Source organism: Bos taurus, chromosome 9, assembly GCF_002263795.3.
Source record: "Bos taurus isolate L1 Dominette 01449 registration number 42190680 breed Hereford chromosome 9, ARS-UCD2.0, whole genome shotgun sequence".
Classification (NCBI taxonomy): domain Eukaryota; kingdom Metazoa; phylum Chordata; class Mammalia; order Artiodactyla; family Bovidae; genus Bos; species Bos taurus.
In genome coordinates, this window is record NC_037336.1 from 41277243 (window position 1) to 41300025 (window position 22783).

Below are 22783 nucleotides of genomic sequence, written 5' to 3' on the forward strand. Positions count from 1 at the left end.
TGGTTTCTTATCCTTTCTGAGCCTCATCAGCAAAACAGAGATTAAAATATTTGCCTTCAGGGTTATGAGAATTCAAAGACGCGATGTAAGCAAAGCTCTGAGCCCAGTGCCTAGCATCTAGAAGCACTCAGTCAGCATGGTTTCACTTCCCTGGTTAAAAAAAACCAATAAAGAGGTCATCCCTGTCTGAAGTGTATCAGGCTGTGTGTTATCACCAGAGCACCGAGAGAGAGGCAGCCTGAGGAGGCAGCTGTGGGCGAGTCAGAACTCCCACAGATGGTGTACTTTAGATCCAGCAGGTCTGCATTTTTGTCACAACACTCTCAGGAGGTCCCCACATTGTCACTATTTTCCAGATGAAGAGAGGGGGGCTCAGGGTTATTAAGTAACCTGGCCAAGGTCACAGAGCTTCACAGCATTGCACTTGACCTCTTCGGGGGCTATTCTGCCCTGAAGCAAACTGGCAAACTAAAAGATAACTTCGGGGAGAAACGTAAATCGCATTAGAAAATGCAAATCACGATTACACTGCACACAGGCAAGATCTAAAACAAAGACTGTCTAGCCAGGAGTGGCGGGGGTGCTGCCGGGCCAGACACTCAGAAGCAGTGCTAGAGACAAAATCCACAGCCTTCCTCCTCTGAAGGCCTCGCCCTCAGGCCCTCAGGCTTTCCAGGTGACACTAGTGGTAAAGAACCTGCCTGCCAACGTAGGAGACATAAGAGATGCGGGTTCGCATCTTGGAGGAGGGCCTGGCAACCCCCTCCAGTATTCTTGCCTGGAGAATCCCATGGACAGAGGAGCCTGGAGGGCTACAGCCCATGGATCTCAAAGAGCCAGACATGACTGAAGCGACTTAGCATAGGCACACGTGGTGCTTACCCTGCTTTACATATTACTGCCAGCACGGTCTTCTGAGGCAGCACCCTGCAGCAGAACATGTGACTATAACACACTAAAGAAACAAAAACGAGCACTGGACTCCCACCAGCGCAGGTCAGGCACTGTCACTAAATGAATTTATACAGTATCTCAGCTCTCAGAGCTCCCGAGGTTCAGGACCTGCAGGAAAAGGATTGCAGACCACCACCTCCATCTTCTGGCTCATTACTCTTACAAATCTTCTCTGACACTGATAAATCACGGATACGGATCCTAAAAGTAAACACGACTATTCAAGCTGTATAAACAACATAGTTGCTCATATTCCCAGGTGTCGGACACACTCAAAGTCCAAAGTATGAGAAATAAAATCAACATACATCAAGGCAAGGGGAAAGCCCAGAGATAAGAAGCCAGACAAATAATATAATAGACAATTATCCATGACAAACTTAAACTTCTTAGAAATACAGACTTCAGTGAGTCCAAATTTCACTGATTTCAGTTGAAATCAGGTTTGTTTGTTTTTTACCTTCTATGCAGTATGCTCTCTTAAGCAGAACCACTCTGTGAGAAACCACAATTATCAAACCGTTTGTCAGGACAAACAAAATTGATAACGTGTTCACCCCAGGAAGAGCTGAATTACAGGGGTGAGCCAGAAATCACAGAGCAGTTTGTTTAACCTTTGGAAAGGAAAGGCCCTCACAGGCCCTTCCGAGCGCTTCCAAGACTTGTTTCTTCTCAGAACAGAAGTTAGCCAGACACTGTGGCGTAAGAGTTTGCTTTCAACCCTCTCCCAGGAACCCCCCTGTGAGCTGGGGTGTCCAGCCATGGCCTTTCCCCTCACGCACCTCCTCCAACTCTGCGCTCTCAAGAAATCTCATTTTATACACTAACCCAGCTCCTACCCTAGAAACGGAAGCCTGGAGTCATGTGATCACTTTTTAAGATCACCAGATGATAAATAAATACAATTTGTCTCAGTCTTGGGCAACAACCTAACATTCTAGAGAGCACTTTCATCTAGGTTCACAGTTTGCTAAATATAAAAATTATGATTCAACAGGAAATTGGGTAAGTCAAGCAGAAATTTCAGCATGTTTTTTTGAAGATTTTGCTGTCTCAGTGGTTATAGTTCTTCACCACAGCTTTGAGTTCGGGACACAAAAACTTAACACAATGTTTATTGGCTGCTGTTTTTAGCATGCACATGTAAGATGCTTAGCAACAATGCTGACTGGGAAATCAGTCTAAGATTTTCTTGACTACTACAGAAATTCCTGCTGGTCACAAAAGTCATTTTATTGATAAGAAATTAGTTTGGAAGATAAGAAAATATTTTTTGAATTATTAGCTTGGTTTCATAAAAGTTCATGTGCACCAAAAAATTATACGAAGAAGGTAATGAACACCTGTGTGTCCACAAATAGTCTGGTCAAATATTAACTGTATTTTCCTTCTCTTCATTTCAAAGAAATAAACATTACAGATATTGTTAATGCCCTCTGTGTGCCTCCCCCAACCATCCCCCTCCCCAAGGGTTACCACCACGCTAAACTGAATGGTTATTTTTATCACATTTAGCACATAGATCTGTATCCATAACAACACATGCCTTTGTTTTTGCAGCTTAATTTTTTCATGTGATGTTATGTTTATATTCATTTCATTCAGTATTATAAATGTACTCCAGGTCATTTTTCTAAGTGCTATATCCCACTGCGTGAATATATTCTGTAGCATTTCTAGCCTGTGATTTATATTGTTACGTATTTCCTCAAACAGTTTAAAGCCTCAAAGGGCTGGTTTGATGTAGCTAATACAGTGTCATTTAAGTAAGCCATGATTTTGACTCCTTTTCAATCAACTTAAGAACTGTGTAAATGTCACATTTTGCAACCTTCCAAATGCTTCTACAAAATAATTTCCGTGCAGTCGTCTGTGAGGAAGTATAAAATCATTTATGTGTAGACTACAACCTATAGATGCTTGAGGCACTGGAGTCGAGTAAGGGTAAAGTGCTAAGACTGTTGTGAAAATAATAAAAATTTATAAAAATAAATGCTGATGTGAGACCAAGCTGGATAAAGTTCCTGGAAATTTCAGAGTGAGGCAACATCAGACATCTTTAAAACAAAAGATTATTCTACAGATGGAGATGCTGAGGACAAGATGCTGGGGACCTCTAGGAACGCAGGAGCCTCACCTGCTCTGATGTCCAGCCTGCTCTGGTCTGGGCTGCGGGAGCTTGAGGAGGCCCTCGGACGCCTCTTCCCCTGGTCTCTGTGAGGAAGATGAATACACACAGCACTCAGCACAAAAGCCAAAGCGGTTCTCTTTCTGTGTCAAGAGTAGGCTAAATACAATTTCTGAAGAAACCACAGAGACTTGCTTATGAAATGGAGTTTGGTGCTCTTACTACCTCATTTTAATCAACCTCTGATTTTTCAGCTGAGATTTACCTTTTAAAGACAAGTCAGGATGGGGAACACATGTATACCTGTGGTGGATTCATTTTGATATTTGGCAAAACTAATACAATTATGTAAAGTTTAAAAATAAAATAAAATTTAAAAAAATAAAAATTAAAGACAAGTCAGATTTGCCTTACAATACGAAATACAGTTACTTAGAAACAACAACAAAATAAATCCTAAGTTTACTTTGCAAACCAAAAAAACTGATGAAGGATCTATACCACAAGAGGTCACTGTTACAATAAGAAAGAACTCTGCTGTGCTTGAATCACAAAAGCCGAGCGTTCAGGAGACCTCTTTCTCTTACACTCTGGTCTCTCACACTCCGGTCAGGAGACCTCTTTCTCTCACACTCTGGTGCACATGTGCTGCAGGCAAGAAAACTGTTCCCAGTTAGATCAGATGTGTCCAGGAATCACACAGGGGGGTCAGATCTGGAACCCAGGTTTCATAATGTCCAATTCACTGCTCTTTCCACCAAATTGCCATGTCTCCAATCTCTATTTGACAATTAATAGTCTATGAAAAAAATTTTAAAGAAATATTTGAAATGTTAAAAAATAGAAAGTAAATTCAGGCAGTCCCCAGATGACAAGTATTTTGTGCTTCAGATGAAAATTTGGTGGCTGGCCAACAGCAGAATTATATGCTTAGGTTTCGTTTGGAAGGTTATATATAATGTGGAAATGGTCTAGGAAGGACATAACTTCTCTTTAGCTAGAGCTGATGCTTAAACTAGTTATTTTTAACTATCTGTACAAAATTCCAAGGTAAAAAAACACAAAACACCAAGAGATTGATGGTGCAAGTTTTATGACAAAATTTCATTTTTATCATCAAATATAATATTTGCCACAAAAATCATGAAGAATGCACACACACGTGGCCATGGTCAGCCAAAAGCATCCGAATGTCTGTCTGTCCACTGCTCCTGCTTCCGCTGGAGTAAGATTCCCAGTGAATGTTCAGTGCTGTGTCTTGGCCCTCGGCCTTGACTGCTGCCCAAGGATTAGTTTCTCCCAATATCATTTTTTCCGTAAACATTTCCTTTTTTAAAAAACACTGGATTTAACATTTCCTCTTATCGTGCAATAGAGAAAAGATCAAGTTACTCTTCCCAAAAAGTCTGATTATTTAATACTCCAAAACAATTGCTTTATTTTATACACAGCAACAAAACAACAGATCTGGCAGCAAGAAGTCCTGGTCAGAGAAAGAAATGGGGATGGAATCCTTTTCGTCAACACTCAAGAGTAGAGATCCAAATGGAGATCTCGATGAAGACAGAAATAAAGGAAATCAATCCTATGAAAAGGCAAAATACCAAAAGTTTGGCAGGGTGTAAGGCCAAATACATTCCCAGACTCAGCACTCCTAGAAATGATAAGAAAATCTGAGGACCATAGAGGCAAGCCTTTCTTTTCATCGTTGTCCTAACAGCTACTGAAATCAAGCAGGATAGTTTGCACCTAACGGCCTTCCAAGTCCCTGATCCCTCCTCCCTGAGGACATGGCCATGACAAGGCTGCCCCCCTAAATACCACATTTGTGTGTCCCCACTTGGGGGGGATGTTTAAGAAGGGTCCTTCTTATCAACCATCAAACCTTGACAGTGTTGGATCCTACTGGTTCTCAAGAAGAGCTCAGGGTTGAACGTGAAATTGTTGGTCACTCAGTCCTGTCTGACTCTTTGCAACCCTATGGACTGTAGCCCACCAGGCTCCTCTATCCATGGGATTCTCCGGGCAAGAATACTGGCATGAGTAGCCATTCCCTCCTCCAGGAGATCTTCCCAACCCAGGGATCGAACCTGGGTCTCCTGCACTGCAGGTAGAGCACAGGGCTGGCCTTGGCATCCACTAATCCTCTATGTGATCTTCACGGTACAGTGCTTGAGGGGGTGCAGGCTCTGGGTCCAAACTACCTGGGATCAAAGGGGTCCAACCCTTGTCTGCCACGTGGCCTGTGTAAGTCAGTGAACCTCTTGGCCTTGGTTTCCTTTTCCTAAAATGAGGGCTATGTTTCTACTTAGCACACTGACTGCTGTGTTTGAAGAACTTAATAAATTGTCAGTATTCTTTTGCTCTTTTGTTCTGAGTCAACAAACACTTGTCTGAGCAATCCAGTGGTGGGTGTTACTGTGATAAAGAACATGTAAGGTGTTGCCCAGAAGACAATCAAAACCTGCTTCAAGGAACCAAAGAAGCTTTTATTTAAATGGAAAACTCTGATGGAGTCTCTAACCAAATACTAGAACGAGAAATTCAGCAGGTTATAAGGACAAGAAAAGTGCTGAGGATGGAGTGATTACTGAGAGGGAGACGTGGACCACCGGGTGGGACTTAAAGGAACAAGAGTCAAACCAACACACGACAACACTGCTCTCAGGAGGGGAACAGCATGAGCGAAGGTGAGGAGGAGTGGGAGAAGCCTAGTGGGTAGGGCGTGTGGGGGCAGTGACTGTATAGGGCCAGTAATTTAGGAATAAGTTTCTGCTGGGAGGTATTGGGAACAGCCGCTTGAAACCTTGGGTTGAATAAACAGACCCAATTTGATGGTCAATAAGGATCTGCCCTAGGTTCTTAAATAAGGAAATGATGAGATCTGAAGTTATGTGATGACGGTGGTATTTAGGAGACTTGGAGGGAGGTAACAAGCACTAATTCTTTAAGGGTGATGGTGGGACTGGAGAAGGAGGAACAAATTCAAGAGACTCTATAAGTGAAAAGTCAGTAGGATTTGGTGGTTGATTCCAGGCTGAAGAAAGACGAGAAGGCAGATGCGGAGGAACAGGACAGCAGGGCCGCTGTAACAGAAGTGGGGAGGTGAAAGAGCAGCACAGTTTGAGGAGTAAAGCAAGTTTGTGTTTTGCCAGGTTGAGTTTCTGATGATAAGTGGATCATTGGCAAAGGAGATGTGAAAATCGGGAAAGGAGCTCCGTTAAAGGTCCAAGCAATACACCAGGATGAGAAGCATCAGAACAGTGGCCCCAAGACCAGAATCTCAGGACATGGCCTTGTCTCAGACAGTCAGGGGTAAAGAACAGAAAGGGGAGAAGGGGTCCAAAGGAAAGAGAGAGAGACAACATATGCTCTCATGCAGTCCAGCATGTTGAGAAAGTGAGCATGATTAACAAGTCCAAGAAGATGAGGCTGGAGGAACAACTTTCCAGTCTGGCGAGGGTGGCTCTAATAGGGTTTCTGTGGCACAGTACAGCCTGTGTCTCACAGAGCGCATGAAGCAGAGAGGGAGGCATCCAGGAAAATTCCCCCTCTGCTAAAGAGAAGACTAGATGGCCTTGTACTCAAAGAAGAACCGTCTCACTCTAACTTCTACCCACTGATCCTGGTTCTTCTAATGAAACAAATCTTCATCCTTCTTCCTCTTGACAATCCTTCAGATACTCAGAATATGTCATGGTCACCACTTCAGTTCATCTCCTATGGCATTAATCCTATGGTTCTGCGACTTCTTCAGGTAAGTTTTTAACCGAAGTTTTGGTTTCCCTATCTGATATATGTGAAAGTGAAAAGTCAAAGCGTTAGTCTCTCAGTCATGTCCAACTCTTTGTGACCCCATGGACTATAGCCCGTCAGGTTCCTCTATCCATGGAATTCTCCAGGCAAGAATACTGGAGTGGGTTGCCATTTTCTTCCCCAGGGGGGGTCTTCCTAACTCAGGGATTGAACCCAGGTCTCCTGCATTGCAGGCAGATTCTTTACCGTCGGAGCCACCGTATGAGGGGGTGGTAAATGACAGTGCCCCTCAAAGTAAGATCGTTGTGAGGATTAAACGATGTGATGTGGAATCACTTAGCACAGCTCTGGCACACAACAAGTACTCAGTAAGCTTTTACTGTTATCATGGCTGTATCAGTGATGTCATTAACAGACTCCAGTCCTTTCATCTGCTCCTCATATGATATGGTTTCAAATCACTTTACCAGCCTGTTCAGTTACTCTGAGTGTCAGTTTGTCTGGATTCCTTTTAAAGTCTGCAACCCAGTGTTGAGCAAAAGGTGTGGCCTGAGGAGCAAAGAGAAGAGGTTCTAAATGATGCAGCCTAAAATCGCATGAACAGTTTTGGTGGTGACATCACGTCTTGTCTTGTCTTCCATATGCAGCTAAAGGCAGATTTCCCCATCTACACTGGACTCCTCATTAAGTTTCACAGTTATACTTGGCAAAGAGTTCCTGCCTATTAGATGTTTCTAGATCTTGATTCAGTCATCCAGTATAATTGTTCTTCTTCTCAGCTTTCTGTTTCATGCTGTTAAAGACCATAATTAGATTTTTTGGAATATCTTCTGATGTACCAAGAATAAAACAATTCCAGAAAATATTCTTTAAAGCTCTTTTGTGAAATCCTTCTTAAAGCCAGAATAAGACCATTTCACTGGGATATCTTCGTCTACAAATAACAGAAACCTACTTCTGACTTAAATAGTACATGGAATTAATTGGCTCATGTAACCCAAAAGGTGAGTGCCAGGGGTAGGCTTCAGGTTTCAGGTGTGGTGTGATCAGGGCTTTGGCTCTCTCTTTCTGCAGTTCTCTCAGCTCTGCCCTTCCTCTGCTTTTGCCTGTAATCAGGTTGGAGTCCTGAGGAAAGCAGAGTGGGAAAGGCATTCCCAGGACCCTCCTCTGCTGCCCATGTTTCAGAGCAAAAACAAGGTTCTCTCTTCCCAGTCATTAACAAGTCCCACCTTTCATTCTGAACCACCAGAACCAAGCTCTGTAGACAACGTAACACCACATCCGGCCTGGGTTACGACTGCCCATCCACACGACCGTCATGTTGGCAGCGTCTACTTCTGGATCATTTATATTCCAAAGAAAGAAAAGTATATTTCTTTGAAGGTCTTCTAAAATTCACATCTTGCTATAATTCAGATAATTCTTCCCATCACTATGACCAAGGTTCTTTAGGCAGAGGTCAACAAACTTTTTCTTAAAGAGCCAGACAGTATGTATTTTATACTTTGTGGGTCAGGTGGCAAAAAAGAGGCTATTATATAGATACTCCTGTGACCATTTAAAATGTAATGATTTTTAAATGTAGGGAAAAATTTTTTCGGCTCAAGGGCTGTAAAAAATACATAAACAAAATCGGTGGTTGGCCAGATCTGGCTCTAGGGCTATAGCTTGTTGATTCCTTCTTTGGAGTAATAACTAAAAAAGATATAAAGAAGTAGACAAGTGGGAGGATTTGGAATTAGGGGAGATTTTTCCATTTGGGAAATAATTACATGTGAAAATGGAGAAGAAAATTTTAACAGATACACATGATAAAAAGAAAATTTAGCAAATTTTGAGCTAACATTTTCCTTGCCCTAAGAAGACGACTTTTCATTTTTAGAACTAGACTCAAGCTGTATAGATTCAAGTCAGGCAGTAAACATCTTAGGCTCTGCAGTCACACAGTCTCTGTCACAAATACTCAGTTCTGGGGCTGTAGTGTGAAAGCTGCCAGAGACAGTAGATAAATGAATGGGCATGGCTGTGTTCCAATAAAACTTTATTTACAAAAACAAGTAGGCTGGATTTGGCCCATGGGCCTTAGTTTGCTGGCCCCTGCTCTGCAGTCTCTTTGATTTTTTGACTGCAGTTCAAGAATGCCACCACCAAAAGGTGTTGGTCTCTTTATCATGTCTTCATAGCCTGAAGCCCCAGACACACAGTTCCCAGACACTAGTACGCTATCTTAATAACTAACACTAAAATTGAATTCTACATAAATGGTTACACAGAAACAGTGAAATTAAAGAATATGATTTTAGAGGAATGGTCAGAAGATCAAAATTGAGAGAATCCTCCAAGGTTACCATAGCTATGAGTTGGTGGTCCAAGATTTAAAATATACATTTTCAGAGACTATGCATATATATACTCTTGCACCTTTTTGAATAATCACTAACTGGTTATGGTTGTTCATTTGCTCAGATGCATCCAACTCTTTGTGACCCCGTGAACTATAGCCCGCCAGGCTCCTCTGTCCATGGGATTCTCCAGGCAAGAGTACTGGAGTGGGTTGTCATCTCCTTCTCCAGGGGATCTTCCCAACCCAGAGGCAAGCCTGCGTCTCCTGCATTGCAGGTGGATTCTTTACCAGAGCCTTCACGGAAACCCAAGTGGTTATTACTCAAGTTCTGTATATAGAAAGTTGATTAGACACTGCTTTGTAGCTAATCACATTAGCTTAACTTAGGCTTAAATTCCCTTACTTAAGAGTGAAAGTCCACAGTTCCATGTTCCCCTTCACCTTTTACAGCTCCAGTTTCAAGGGGTCTCACATGAAGAGCCCTGTAGCTTCTCACTATGGCAGCAACGAGTACATCAGCACAGTGGAGAGTTGCTGGCATTTACCCTGTTCCATGGCGTTTCTGAGGAAATGATTCCACATGGTTTTGACGATCTGCTCTCCATTCCCATGTCCCAGTGGGCTGCTCCAGCTCACACATTATCATCTTCCCATTGGAACGGCTACAACTCCTCTTCCCTCTCCAACTGTCCTTCATGCAGCTGCCAGCATCACTCCCCTGAAAACCTCTCAGCACTCCATGTACTAGTCTACAGCATCAGGACCCATGTGTCCACTACAACAGGCCATCTGCCTTTCTCTGAACCTACCACCAAGTCAAATCCCCCCATGGCTTATGCTGCTCCTGTAGCAAAGAACACAGAGCCTTCCCACCCCGCTTTTGAAAATCATCCTCAAGGGGCATCCCAAACCCCACAGAGGCCAGGAAACCTTCCCTGATCTCCAAGTCAGAGATAGGTTCTTGCACCTCTAAACTCCCAAGGCCCTTTTTTCCAGTTCTTTCACTCCTCTAGTGTTAATCATTGAACAGTGCTTCTGAAACTTTCATGTGTATTAGAATCACTTGGATACCTTATAAAATGCAGATTCTAATTCAGCAGGTCTGAGACCCTGCACTTCTAACAAGCTCCCAGGTGATGCAGATGCTGCTGCTCCAAGAACTGCGCTTGAGCATCAGAGCCTGACATGTCAGGAAGGGCCTCATGGATGGGGATTATTTGTGTATCTCCCAACCCCACTAGTCCAGGGCTTTGCTCATCATGAAATCTTTGTCAAATAGATGCTGTCAAAGAAGGTGGGACTCCACAAAATCATTCTGGTCACGTCTGTCTTTCCCAAAGGAAACAGTTTCTCAGTCACATTTACTTAATTTCTTAAAAGAATAATGACTTCATTATGTCTGGAAAAAATGATATATTTATTATTTTTAAGGCCAGGCAATATAAGAAGTACAAACAAGATTTAGAAAATCATCTAGGACCCCACCACCCAGAAATAAATAGTTAATATGTGGCAAACACCATTCCAGATATATTTTGCATATATTCAGATGAAAAGACAAAAGAATGAGGGCAGGTAAAAGATACATATAAATGGGATTTGACACACAAATACTATATGTATCAATGTAATTAAAAGTATAAAGTATAAATTTTACTTCAATATGACAGAGAAACAGAAACTGAAGGAATTGTAGAGCTTCAGATGAATGGGTCTTCACAAGAGATATTAGTTTCTAAAAGATCTCTCTAAAGTTAAGAAAAGAAAGAATAAAAAGCATTAGGATGCTGAAATCACTCTTTCAACTACATATTTCAATTTCAGACTGCAGCTACTGACACATCTATTCACTCACACTTTCTCCCAGGAACCAGTTTTGGTTATTTATGCTAATATTACAATCGTCAAGGTTTCTGTTCCGTAACCATCATTTTCAGAGTTGTTTAGTTTTAATTCAATATGAAAACAAAGTCAATACTCACCATGGATAATTTTATGATAGCTCCCTCGTTCCTCAGTTCTGAAGTTTGACTCATCATTTTGTTGTCAAAGAGTTCTCTACAGAGTGCGTGAATACTGTAGTCCCCCAATCCATTCACAATGAAAAGGTCTCTCTGTTGCCTTTTAACTGAAGGACAACGTGGCTGGAACTCAGGACTCCATAGGCCTTACTCCACTGTCTTCCAGCACTGAGAGAAACTCTAATAAAGCCAGAGGCAGCCAGCCTTTTTCTCCTTCTATGGGACTTGCGTGTTCAGCCTGATCGCCATAGGCCGCCTTCTTGCATTTACGCACTCAATCAGCAATTTCTAATGGGGTGTGTTCTACGTACTGGGCACGGTACTAGTGCTGAACACTGTTAGAAATGTCTTAGTGTGGATTATTCCATGTCAAATTTTGTTGGGACATGACGTGTCCTTTTGAGTTTCGGATTTGAATCTCTATTTCAGAACGTCATCTTCTATTATGTCAATATTTTTCTTGTTCCCATCTTTTCCATTCTCAGTGGGTTGTTGTGAATATCAAATGAGTTAATATATGTAAATCACTTGGAAGAGTGCCTGGCACTTAGTCAAAGTAAGATGGGGGAAGGGAAGAGAACTCTCCCCTTCAGGAATACAAGTGCCATGCCTCTCATTTCTATCTCAGTCTCTCTAATCATTTTCCTATTTTCTCATTCACTCCTCTATGTTTGATTTCCTCTAGCTTAACCACCACATCTGACTGCATTTTCAGCTGCTTTTACTTCTGATATGGCTTTTCTCTCCATGTTTATACATTTTTATTTCATTTCTTTTTTAAGAACTGTGAGTGTACTCTCTCTCTTCACGAGATCAAGGACTTAAAATCTCTAATTTGCATTCTTACAAGCCAACGGAGAGCTCTTTTCCCTTTTGTAAAACTCTCCTTATTCTTGGAGGGCAGTTCCTTTTGCGACCCATTTCCTTCATCTGTCTTTTGTTATGTTCATTACCAAGTTATGCTCGGGTTCCATGTTCACTCTTGTCCTAGCGTTATTTATCTTGAAACAGAGCCATGGATTTGTTGAAGAATGAAAACAGTCCATGCAGGGCGAGAACTGGGGTGCTCTGTAGCTTCAACTTTTCCCTGAATATCTATCTGAAAAGTCTGTCCTTTTTCTCAACCTGCAGCATGTGTACAGTATGTAGCAGGTTTCGTGACTCACAGAAAAGCCTCTTCACAGGCTGGGTTCCTTAGGTTCTAATCTATCAAACTCCCTCCCCCATAAACACACACACACAACTGGCTGGATCACAGGAAGTGAGGAGAGCGTGTCACTCTCAGCTCCATTTCCCCTGTGCTGCTTCACACTTCAGCTCTTTGCACTTTGGCCACACCGCACGGCTTGTGGGATCCTAGTTCTCTGACCAGGGACTGAAACAGGACTCTGAGCAGTGAAAGCATAAAGCCTTAACCACTGGACAGGGGGTTCCCCACACTCTGGCTCCTGAATGAGGCCTTGACTGTGGCTTCCCCATTTCTCCTGTGGCTTGCTCACATCCTTACCTCTCATTTCTCTAGTTAAAGACTGCTGGATACATCTTCCTTAACGGAGAGACTCGCTTTGTTTCTTGCTTTGTCCTTGCCTTTGTCTCTGTTTCACAGAGTCTAACAGGCTAACGAGACTCTTGGTTGCCATATTCCAAATGACAAAAAACTAAAGTACCATCAGCTGTTCCTGTCAAAGTGAATAAAGGAAGGAAGAAAGAAAAGAAAGAGGAAGGAAGGAAAGAAAGAAGAAAGAAGGGCGAGAGAGAGAGAGAAAAGAACATATTGTGGATGTGGCCTCACGCACAGCTGGATTTAGGGGCTTATATGTCACCCTTGAACTTAGTCACTGCCTCCATTCCTTGGCTCTGCTTGTTTATATGTCACTTCCTGTCAGTCACCCTCTACAGGCAATGAAATAGCCACTGTTGGCTCCAAGACTATGTCATTCTTTCCAGCCTGGGAACCTTGAGGAAGAGCGCTTTCCCCAAAGGCTTTGGCAGAAGTCCCAGGGAAGGATTCAATTGGCCTGGTGTAGATCACATGCCCACCTCTGAACCGACTACTCTCATTTCACAGCTTTTGGTGAGTGCTAGGAGGACACAGGGGTGAAAGGAGCACAGCTTATAGATTAGAAAACTGAGCCCTTGGAAGTGTTCAGAGGCTTGTCCAAGAACACAGAGCTGAGGACTTCCCTGATGGTGCAGTGGCTAAGACTCTGACCTCCCAATGCAGGGGGGCCGGGTTCAATCCCTGGTCAGGGAACTAGATCCCATGTGCCTCAACTAAGAGTTCCCATCCGCAACTAAAGAACTGGCCTGCTGCAGGGACAACTTGGCACAGCCAAGTAAATAAATTAAAAAAAAAAAAAAAACTTTTTAAAAAAAGAACATACAGCTGAATCAAGTGGCTGAGAGAGAACTGATTCTGAACCCACAGATTCTGACCCCCAAAGAGTTCTGAACCCTCCACAAGTAACTGCTCTTGGACTTTCCTCCTAAAAATCACATTTCCAAACCACAAGAAATTGAACAATATTTACACAGAAACTCTTAGAAGGTTTTTAAAAGCAGATGTATAAAAGGGTTCATCAGATAGAACCACTGGATAGATGATGGAGATACACACACACATATGTATTTTGAAGAAAGCTATTTTCAAAACATATAGCAACATAAAACAAGAGAAGATGGGGTGTTGCTGATTGCAGGCCTGCCAAACTTGGAATCCTTGCATGGACACACAGGCTGTCGCTGACTGGCACATGGTTTGAAGATGACAGTTCAGTGAGGGCTGGAGAGTGCTTTTCTCGTCTGGAAAGTTAAACAGTGCCCACTTCCCCACCCCCAACCTTGTCTGCAACGATGCCTTGTCTAGCAAGTGCTTTTTCCATCACGACCAACATAAAGTTAAACTCCAGTCCACCCCAGGTCTGAGTTTGTTCTAAATTAAGGGTTTCCCTAAAATCAACACGGTTTCACCAAATTAAACTACTCCTTTCTCTCGCTAGGCATGAAGCACAGGCATGAAGGTGGCGGCTCCCACGCCAGATCAGCAGCAAAGACCCTGTGCGGAGCCTGACCTCCCTTCCTCCGCCCTCTCCTTCTCAGCCCTCAACCCCCTGTCAGCTCCAGTTACGCAATCTCTTTTCTCCCTTCTCCAGCCAGCTCAGCTCACTGACAGGAGTCTTCATTTCCCACTTTCTGGTCTAAACATGAAAACATGTTAATTGAGGGTAGGGCTTTAGCATCAAGACTGGGAATACTCCACTACACAGCAAAGATCATTTCTTGGAATTATTTGCTTAAATGTTTACCAGAAACAACCATCTCAAGTGTTCCAGATTGATTCATGAATGCAATTAATGAAAGAACTGCTAAGAATTTCCATTTTCTGGTTTGTTTTAATCCTACTGTATAAAAAAAATTTTTTTTCTGGCACCACCTCAACAAAAATCCCATCCAATGATTAAAGGGGGTAAAGATTCATAAAGCCAAAATGTTACTGGAAATTAAACCTGCCAGGGTGTATGACAAATCCAGGGCAGACACAATTCACTGAACGATGCAAAAGACATCCTAACAAAGCGAAAAGAAAGCAACCAGTGCTGCCGCCCAGCACGTCCTAATTCTGGACCGTCAGGAAGAAGTGCCACCAGTCCCTAACTGATTTCTCCTCTGCTGTGTGTGAGATAAAAATATGTAACCGAAAATGCCTTTGCTGTCCCAGACTGAGGAATAAATACTGAACCCTCCTAGATTATTCCACAACATTTGAAGGCTTGCAAAAGAAGAAAAGAAAAACAGCTCTTGTCTGGTTTTTCCTAGTCAACTTTAATTACTGTAAGGATGGGTGCAGCAAGATAAATGTTTCCGTTTCAGTTCAGCGCTGAAAGAAACACAAGTTCTCCTGCTGCCTTTTATGTTTAAGCTCTGAGGTTCGCAGCCTATTCTTATTCACCAACTGGAAAAGATTTGTTGCAATAGCCAGTTTGATGTTTTGTGCTCAACTCCCAAAGTCCCAATTTGAAGTCCTTCTCTTCCACTTAAGGAGACATTTCATTTTTCCTTTAATTTAAAAAAATGTTCTGAATGCAAAGCGACATTACAAGGACTACTAGGTTGCCTAATATAAAGTCTGCGTGTGCAACGCTCTTCAGGCTATGTCAGCAGACAAGGTCAGTTCAGCTAAACTAACCAACTGCCAAGCAGCCAGTAGGGGTGGAGGCAGTATTAAGCACCCGGCATACGTACAAGCCAAAGTCAGACCCGAATCTAAAGTGAGGGCAACAAGCACTTGGTCTTAAAATGGCCCATGGAATTTAATCTTGTTAAGCAAATCCTAACTGGGCAGTTGTTCACAATGACCCAATGGAAAATCACAGAAAAATATCTCTGAGTGACCCTGTCCAGTTCAAGACCTCCTGCCCATCTTAGCACCACTGCTGGCTGGGACTGGAAACCACAGCCTGCTCTCTTTCCCCCCCTGGTTCCCCAGTTATTCAAGGCTTCCTTAGGAAAACACCAGTGTAAGAATTCACAAAGTGCACATTTCTCTACAAATCCTTAATATGGTAGGAAAATTGCTAGAAAACCATGTCTAGGAACATGGTGTGAACTTAGGGGTTCTTACATAGGTAGGGGCTGGTGAAAGGGTCAACACAGACCGGGGTGGAAAAAAAAAGCCTTCTCCAGGAATGTGGTATGAAACAGAGTAACTCCTGATCGTTCATTTCATGAGGGATTAGTAGTGAGGTATTACAGATAAGCGAAATCCACAGGACTCTCCTGTTTTAACTCTAGTTTGCAAAATAAATATTTTAATCCAAGTTTCTACTGGAAAATAAGATAAATCAAGTTTGGTGGAGTCCACAAGAGTGAACTAACCTAAAGGGAGGTAGTGAGAAATTCCAGGCCGGGCAAGAATCCCACATAACACAAACAGTATGATCAGTCATCACTCAAGGGCTGGCTGGAACAGCCCAAATAAAGCAGAGACTTTAGTCTGACAGCCCTATCAAAGCAGCATTTTGGCAGGTACGAATAAATGTTTTCCTGAGGAGTAAAGAGGGAGACGTAAAATCAACCCCATTCAGCCCTGAGAAGAAATCTCTCCTACTCATGCATCATAAATTTAAAATTTGTTTACATAAAAGGGAAAAATGCAAATCAATCATCTACATAACAGAGAGAACAAACTGGTAGATGACACAGTTGCTCTGACCTGGAAATTAAGTGAAAAGAATACTGACCCTCCACTTCTGAGATGAAACGGCACGGACGTTGCCCCTTTAAACATTTCTTGCTCCGTGATTTTACTGAAGTCTCCATCATATGTTAGCTGAAGTGGATGTCGCTTTAAGTGGCCAATGGCCTTTGATTCTGTTAAGTAAATCCCATTTATTTTCACCACAGAGTCCCTTGTCGTAACTGTTTCTTCGGATTCCACTCTCGTTGCTGTAATAACCAAGGAAATGTCTTGTCAAAGCATTTATTTTAGGATTCACCGTCTTTCAATATTTTTTTTAATCCAAGAATTTATACAATTTAAAAATTATATATTACTTATAATTGAGTCTGGAATTATATGCACAAAACCTCCCTGAACAGCTTTACTTAATAACAATATATCAATATTGGCTCATCTAGTGTAACAAAAGCATTACACTAAGGCACGATGTTAACTAATAGGGGAAAGGAGGTGGGAAGTGGAGGGTGTGGGAATTCTCTGTACTTCCTACTCACTTTGGCTATAAAATGAAACCTAAAACTGCTCTAAAAAATAAAATCTATTAATAAAAAAGAAAATCTCCCTGAATACATGCAAGGCCTCATCACTAATTCAGGCTTGACATCATCAACTCAGCAGGTAAAAATTAATAGATCTTAGCTCTATTAGCTTAGAGTTTTGTTGTTGTTCAGCTGTTCCGTGACTCTCTGTGGCCCCATGGACTGCAGTTTGCCAGGCTTTCCCTTCTTTCACTGTAGGCAAATACTCAAATTCAGGTTTATGAACTACCTAGTCCACATAAATACCTCTGTGTCCCATAGCAATGCTTCTTCCTGGATTTGATCATGCTGGAACTTTTTCATTCAGAAATATCGAGTGCTTTCTTGACGTCAGGCATTGTCCTAAGCACTTGGGGTGCGTTAGTGACAGAGCAAAGATCCCTGCCCTCACAGAGTTTACATCCTTACAGTACACCTGTTTACACAACAGACAGTAAGTAACAGACCATAGTAAGTGAAGTATGTAAGAGGGTAGGTGCTATGGGAAAAAACAAAAGCAGAAACGTGGAGAAGGGGGAAGAGGGGCTTGGGATTGGGAATGGGGGCAGGGAACAAATTTTACCAGGTGGGCATGGTAGGCAAACCCTTACTGGAAGGGCGGCATCGAGCTGTCAGATGACGAGGGACTGTGTTTCTATCGCACGGAACTGGTGGTGCAGACACCCAAAGGCAGGAGTGAGCCTGGGGCCCTCAGGGGACAGCGTAAGTGGCGTGTGTGACAGGGTTGGGAGGAGAAAGGTGGTCAGAGGAGCAGGAGCTGGCTCGCAGGGGCCCAGCAGACCATTTTCCAGCAGCGGTAGAGGAGGGCACCTGAACACTTGGAAGGCGGAAGGCTTTCTCAAGAGAAATAAGAGTTGCAAAGAAAAGGACGTCCAGTCTCTGAACTGAAACATCTACTGTGTTTATAGTGGCAAGATCCTAGATTTAAAATATAACACTGCTTCTTCCTCAGCAAATTGACATTAGGAATAGCTGACCCATGATGCTGCTACTCAACTCTAGTTCCTGATAACACATGTTTTTCAAAGGGGCAAGGAGGATGAGCTATTTCTCATACAGAAGTAGTTTTGCAAGCTTTTCCAAAATGACTCAAGGTTTCCTTTTCTGTGCTTGAACCATCAAACCAATAAAAACCCAACAATAACAAAACCACCTCTGACTAAGCTCTGTGCTTTCAAAACACTGAATTTTACAGCAGAAAGGAACTTTAAAGATTGGCTAGTCTAGCCTTCATTTTTCAGATGAGAAAACTGAGAACCCAAAAGGTGATCAGTCCAAGGTCACAGAGCAAGTTTGAGGAGAGCTAGGATATATGGCAGGGACAGGGCAGGCTTGGCATTCTATCAGACTTGGGGTCAGGTACAGGCTGTGGGATGCGGGCAGCTCCCTCAGCTTCTCTCCTCTTTCTCAGCGGTCCCCACCTCTTGGAGACGTGGGGAGAATTAAGTGATCTGGCCTGGTAAAGTGGCTTCCATAGAGCTAGCACACTCAACACCCGGAAGTCGTGGTCATTATTATTCATGGAACTCAAGTCCCGGGCTCTCTCCATAGCACCACACATCCTTAAACATCTTGAGGACTGAATTACAAAGCACATACTCCGTTTCAGATTACAAAGCATTTTTAGCCTGTCCCTATATTTTAGTATTCGTTTCTTTCACTTGTTCGCTCCATAAATATTTATGAAGCACGCGCTGCCATGTGCCAGATGCTCAGGGGCTGGTGGCTTAGGGGTGAGGTGAGAAGTCCCAGCCGCTACGGAGCTTCTGCTCTAGAGGGGAAAACGCAACCCTACTTGAAGACGGAGGAGCAGCAGCCTCTGTGTTCACAATCGAGGAGGGGGCGGTCAGTTAGCACGACAGCAAAGAGCAGCCGGGGCTCACTCTTAATTCTGCCTGAGGTCCACCCTTCAACCGAGCCTGAGTGACGAAGCTCGGGTCCCTCTGGCAAATACATGCAGCATGCTGTACTCATCTTGTAGTAGATCATGGGTACATTTCAAAAGGATTCAACAATCAGTAGCCTTACCATGAAAATAGGAACTGTCCTGTTTCAGGATATTTCTTTGGCACTTACTGCAGACTACACCCTGTTTCAGGCTCCTGGGCTTCAAACAGAGAAACCCCCTTTTCCACTCAGTCTAGTAGGGGAAAACAGAGAGGCAGATCTGTCCAGAGAGAAATGCAGAGCAGTGTGGTCTGCGCCAGGTAAGCAGGAGTGCACGGAGAGTCCTGAGGGGTTAGAGTTGCTCAGGGAAAGATTACAGAGAAGGTGGAGCCTGAAAAGCATTCCAAAGGGTTAGCAGGAGCACCCCCCTCCAAAAAAAATTTTTTTTTCTGAGAAAAAGGAGCAAAGGTCTGGGATGAGAGCTGGCTTCACGTGGGTCCAAGCTGGACCTGAGTCAAGCTGGGCCCAGGCTTACACTTGGCTTAATGCTTTGCTGTTGCCATTGTGAAGTTCTAAAGAATTTTTGAACAAAGAGCTCCACATTTTCTCATTTTTCACTGGGTCCAACAAATTATATAGCAGAGCCTGCATGAAGCTCAAAACAGCAGGATGGGTTAGGGGAACTGCAAGGGTTCCATACTGCTGGTGCATGGACCAGGGGCGGGGAGGGGGTGGGCAGGCAAAACAGAGGACTGAGAAGGGCCTGGAACGTGAGGCTGGGGCGGAGCTGTGCACACTGGAGGGGGAAGACTTCACCCGTGAACCACGAGTCACTCAACTGCAGCCCCACCAAACCTGGCCTACCACCTGCCTCTATGTAGCATGCAAGCTAAGAATGGCTTTTATATGTCTGGATGATTGATCAAAAAAAAAAAAAAAAAAAATCAAAAGAACAGTATTTTGTAACGTGAAAATGATATGAAACTTCAAATTTCACTGGTCAGTCTACGGTTGCTTTCCCACTGCATTGGCAGAGTTGAGAAGGTTGACCAGAAGATTTTGAGGCCTGGAAGGTTTAAATTATTCACTTGCTGGCCCTTCACAGAAAAGTTTGCCAACTTCTGTGTTAGGTCACTGTTTCCCAAACTGTGTTTTCCAAAGACATAGTCCATAGCCAGGTAGGTCTGGGAAATGCTGGGCTAAAGTAAAACTAAACAGGTGACTTCAGCAGATGGCCTTCCCCATCCTGTAATTGCTCACATGCATGGCAACAGAGCACGGGACCTTTACTCCAAGGAAAAGTTGCATTTTTGCCAAAAGTGTTCCCTGGAACTTAGTTTGGCAACCACTCCTTTAGACACAGCAAGGGCTCTCTGAAGGGTTTTCAGCAAGAAGATAAGCAATCTGATTTTTATTTGCTTCCTGACCTCTTGTTCCTTATGGCACACTGAGAGAAAGTCATCATTTTTCACAGTCCACCAGGATAGAAGGACAAGGCTGCTGCTCACAGCCATGTCTGGGTGGGCGCTCAGTGTGATCAGGCTCTGACACCTCCAAGGGCCGAGGGTTCCAACGCTGACCCACACGCAACCCCCTAGCAAGCTGAAGGTGGAGCAAGACAGGAGTGCCAGATGACCAGGGATAGGGTGAGAGGCGATAAACGTGGTGTGGCATCAGTGGGATGGAGAGCACAGAGTCCGGGGACATTCAGGAAGCCCATGCAGGATGCCTGTCTGGGATGGCTAAGATACAAGGGCTGTGAGAAGGTGGAACCTGCTCGGAGGTCTCCATCTAGCTGGAATAACCAGAGTGACACGGTCACCTTCAGCCAAAACCTCTATCTGAACAGAAGAGATTACACTGCTGGCCCCATGAACCTGACTATACACATCTCTTCTCTTATTTTCCTCAATCAGGAATTCCAAACCTGCCACCACGCCCCCCCAACTCTGCTGGGGGAGTTGTCAGCTACTAACAACTTCATACCAGGGGAAGGGACACACCCTCTGGCCCCGTCTGCACAGCAGCCTTTACAGCCTGTTTCTCAACAAAAGATACCTTTTCTTAAACAATAGGGATTCTGAGACAAGCCCAGGGAGCTCCTGTACAAAGGACAGGGAGTCCAAGCCTGGAGCATTAGAACACTTTTTTAAATTGGGTGATGTGCGCTTTCAAAAAGACAATGACTTTTTACTGCCGTTGTTTCCTGGGCGCTGACGCAGACTGCCAGGGTTGGTGGGAATGGTGAAGGGGGCAACTGCCCACAGGGTGGATGGAAGAACCCAGACAGAGACACGCTTCAGCCGGTGGGGAAATGTCCACCTCTCCTGGTACCTCCACACTACGTGGGAACAGCTCAGCAAGCAGCCCGGGTTTCAAGTGGGAGCCACCAAGAGTTAAATGTGTGTGGCGTTTGGGCTCAGAAGCAAAAACATTGCATAAACAACAGCTCTGCCCTCCTGTTTACGAGAAGCGGCGCCCTTCCTATCTGAGTCTGACCTTACTCCGCACCGTGTGGCTGCCGGAGCCCATCCCCTCTCGACTTGGCTCCCATAGGTACCAACCCTTTCTGATGTAACTGGTCTGCTGGGGGCCTTGGTGGAGCAACATCTGAAAAGTTCCTCGGTGACTCTAAAAGTGCAGCGTCTATTGAGAAACAGAAGCCCGATGATGTCTCTCCCTTGCTTAAATCCTGTCTTGGCCTCTCACTGCAGCAAGGATAAAGCCCTGGCCACATCCTCCCACTGGCCTGGCCCCAAATGGCTCTGGGACCTCAGTTCCCTCCCCCTTCTGGCCACACAGGCCTCAGGGTCCACCAGCTGAACTTGTACCCCCCTCAAGCCTCATTGCCCCTTCAGCCTGGGCACTGTGCTCACAGATTTCTACCTGGCTGTCTTCTTATCATTATTCACATTTCAACTCAGATACCACCTCTTCAGGGACACCTTCCAGAGTTGACACAATTCCTTCTGCCACAGTCACTCCCGTCCCACGATCCAGCTTATCTTCTTCCTAGCACTCATTGGAGCCTAATTATCTTATCTCTGGGTTTTCCTGTTTACTGTCTATCTCCCCTTTGAGGGCAAGACTCTGTTGGCCTAAACTGGTACCTGGCAGCTAGTAGGTGCTCAATAAATAGCCAGTTGCCTATTAGAAGAGAAACAAATGGGGACAGCGAGGTAACGCAGAATGCCTAATTACACACTTCTTACAGCATTGAGCGTGGCCCGCACACCCTGTGCTGCCTGCCCCTTCCTTTCCCCCTGATTCTCTCTCTTCAGCTGTGTCAGGGACCATAGGGACCAGACAGGAAAGTGAGTGCAGTGTGCTGGGGAGGCCCGGGAACTGCAGATCACACACCAGGCTAATGGGGCTGAGGGCTACTCACATAAACAGTCATGCATCTAGAGTCCTCCATGAGATCTACATTTATGCTGGTGACTAGTTAAGAGAAAAGGCTTATATGTGACACAAGTAGGATGCTTAGGGAGTGGCTTCTACCGTAACTTCTGGGATCATGTGCAGTGTCTCCTCTCTGTGAGTGTAAACCTGCCCTTTCTTCATCAATCCTTGTCGACGGAAGGATGGCTGGTTCTGTCAGCCCCAGCTAAACTGGATTTTCAACTTTCAGGAAATGTATAATACGGTGTAATTTTAGTAATGAGAAATGTATAACATGCTGTAAGCATGATGTATAGTAAATTTATAATATGATACTGAACACACATATGAGGCTGAAGTGAAATCCTTAAAGACATACTAACGTTCACTGTCTGCAATGTGTTCTGATATTTTCCATTCTATTTTATCCTACTTTATATTTTAAATGCTGGTGTGATCCACTAAATTGACTGTCACCCCACTAATGGAGTATTTGCTACAGTCTGTAAAACTCTTAGTATGCTCTGGACAAGG

The 22783-nt window shown here is 43.9% G+C and overlaps 1 protein-coding gene across 5 annotated transcripts in view; it reads right to left on the reverse strand.

The window, feature by feature from the left end:
• ARMC2 (armadillo repeat containing 2) overlaps positions 1-22783 on the reverse strand; it is a 242905-nt gene that overhangs the window by 80699 nt on the left and 139423 nt on the right. For all 5 annotated transcript variants that reach the window (XM_059889700.1, XM_059889698.1, XM_024996614.2 and 2 more), the window contains 2 exons: positions 16444-16648; positions 3092-3168 (listed from right to left, as the gene is read on the reverse strand). In XM_059889700.1, coding sequence (XP_059745683.1) covers positions 3092-3168; positions 16444-16648 — 282 coding nt within the window. The remainder of the gene's footprint in view (positions 1-3091; positions 3169-16443; positions 16649-22783) is intronic.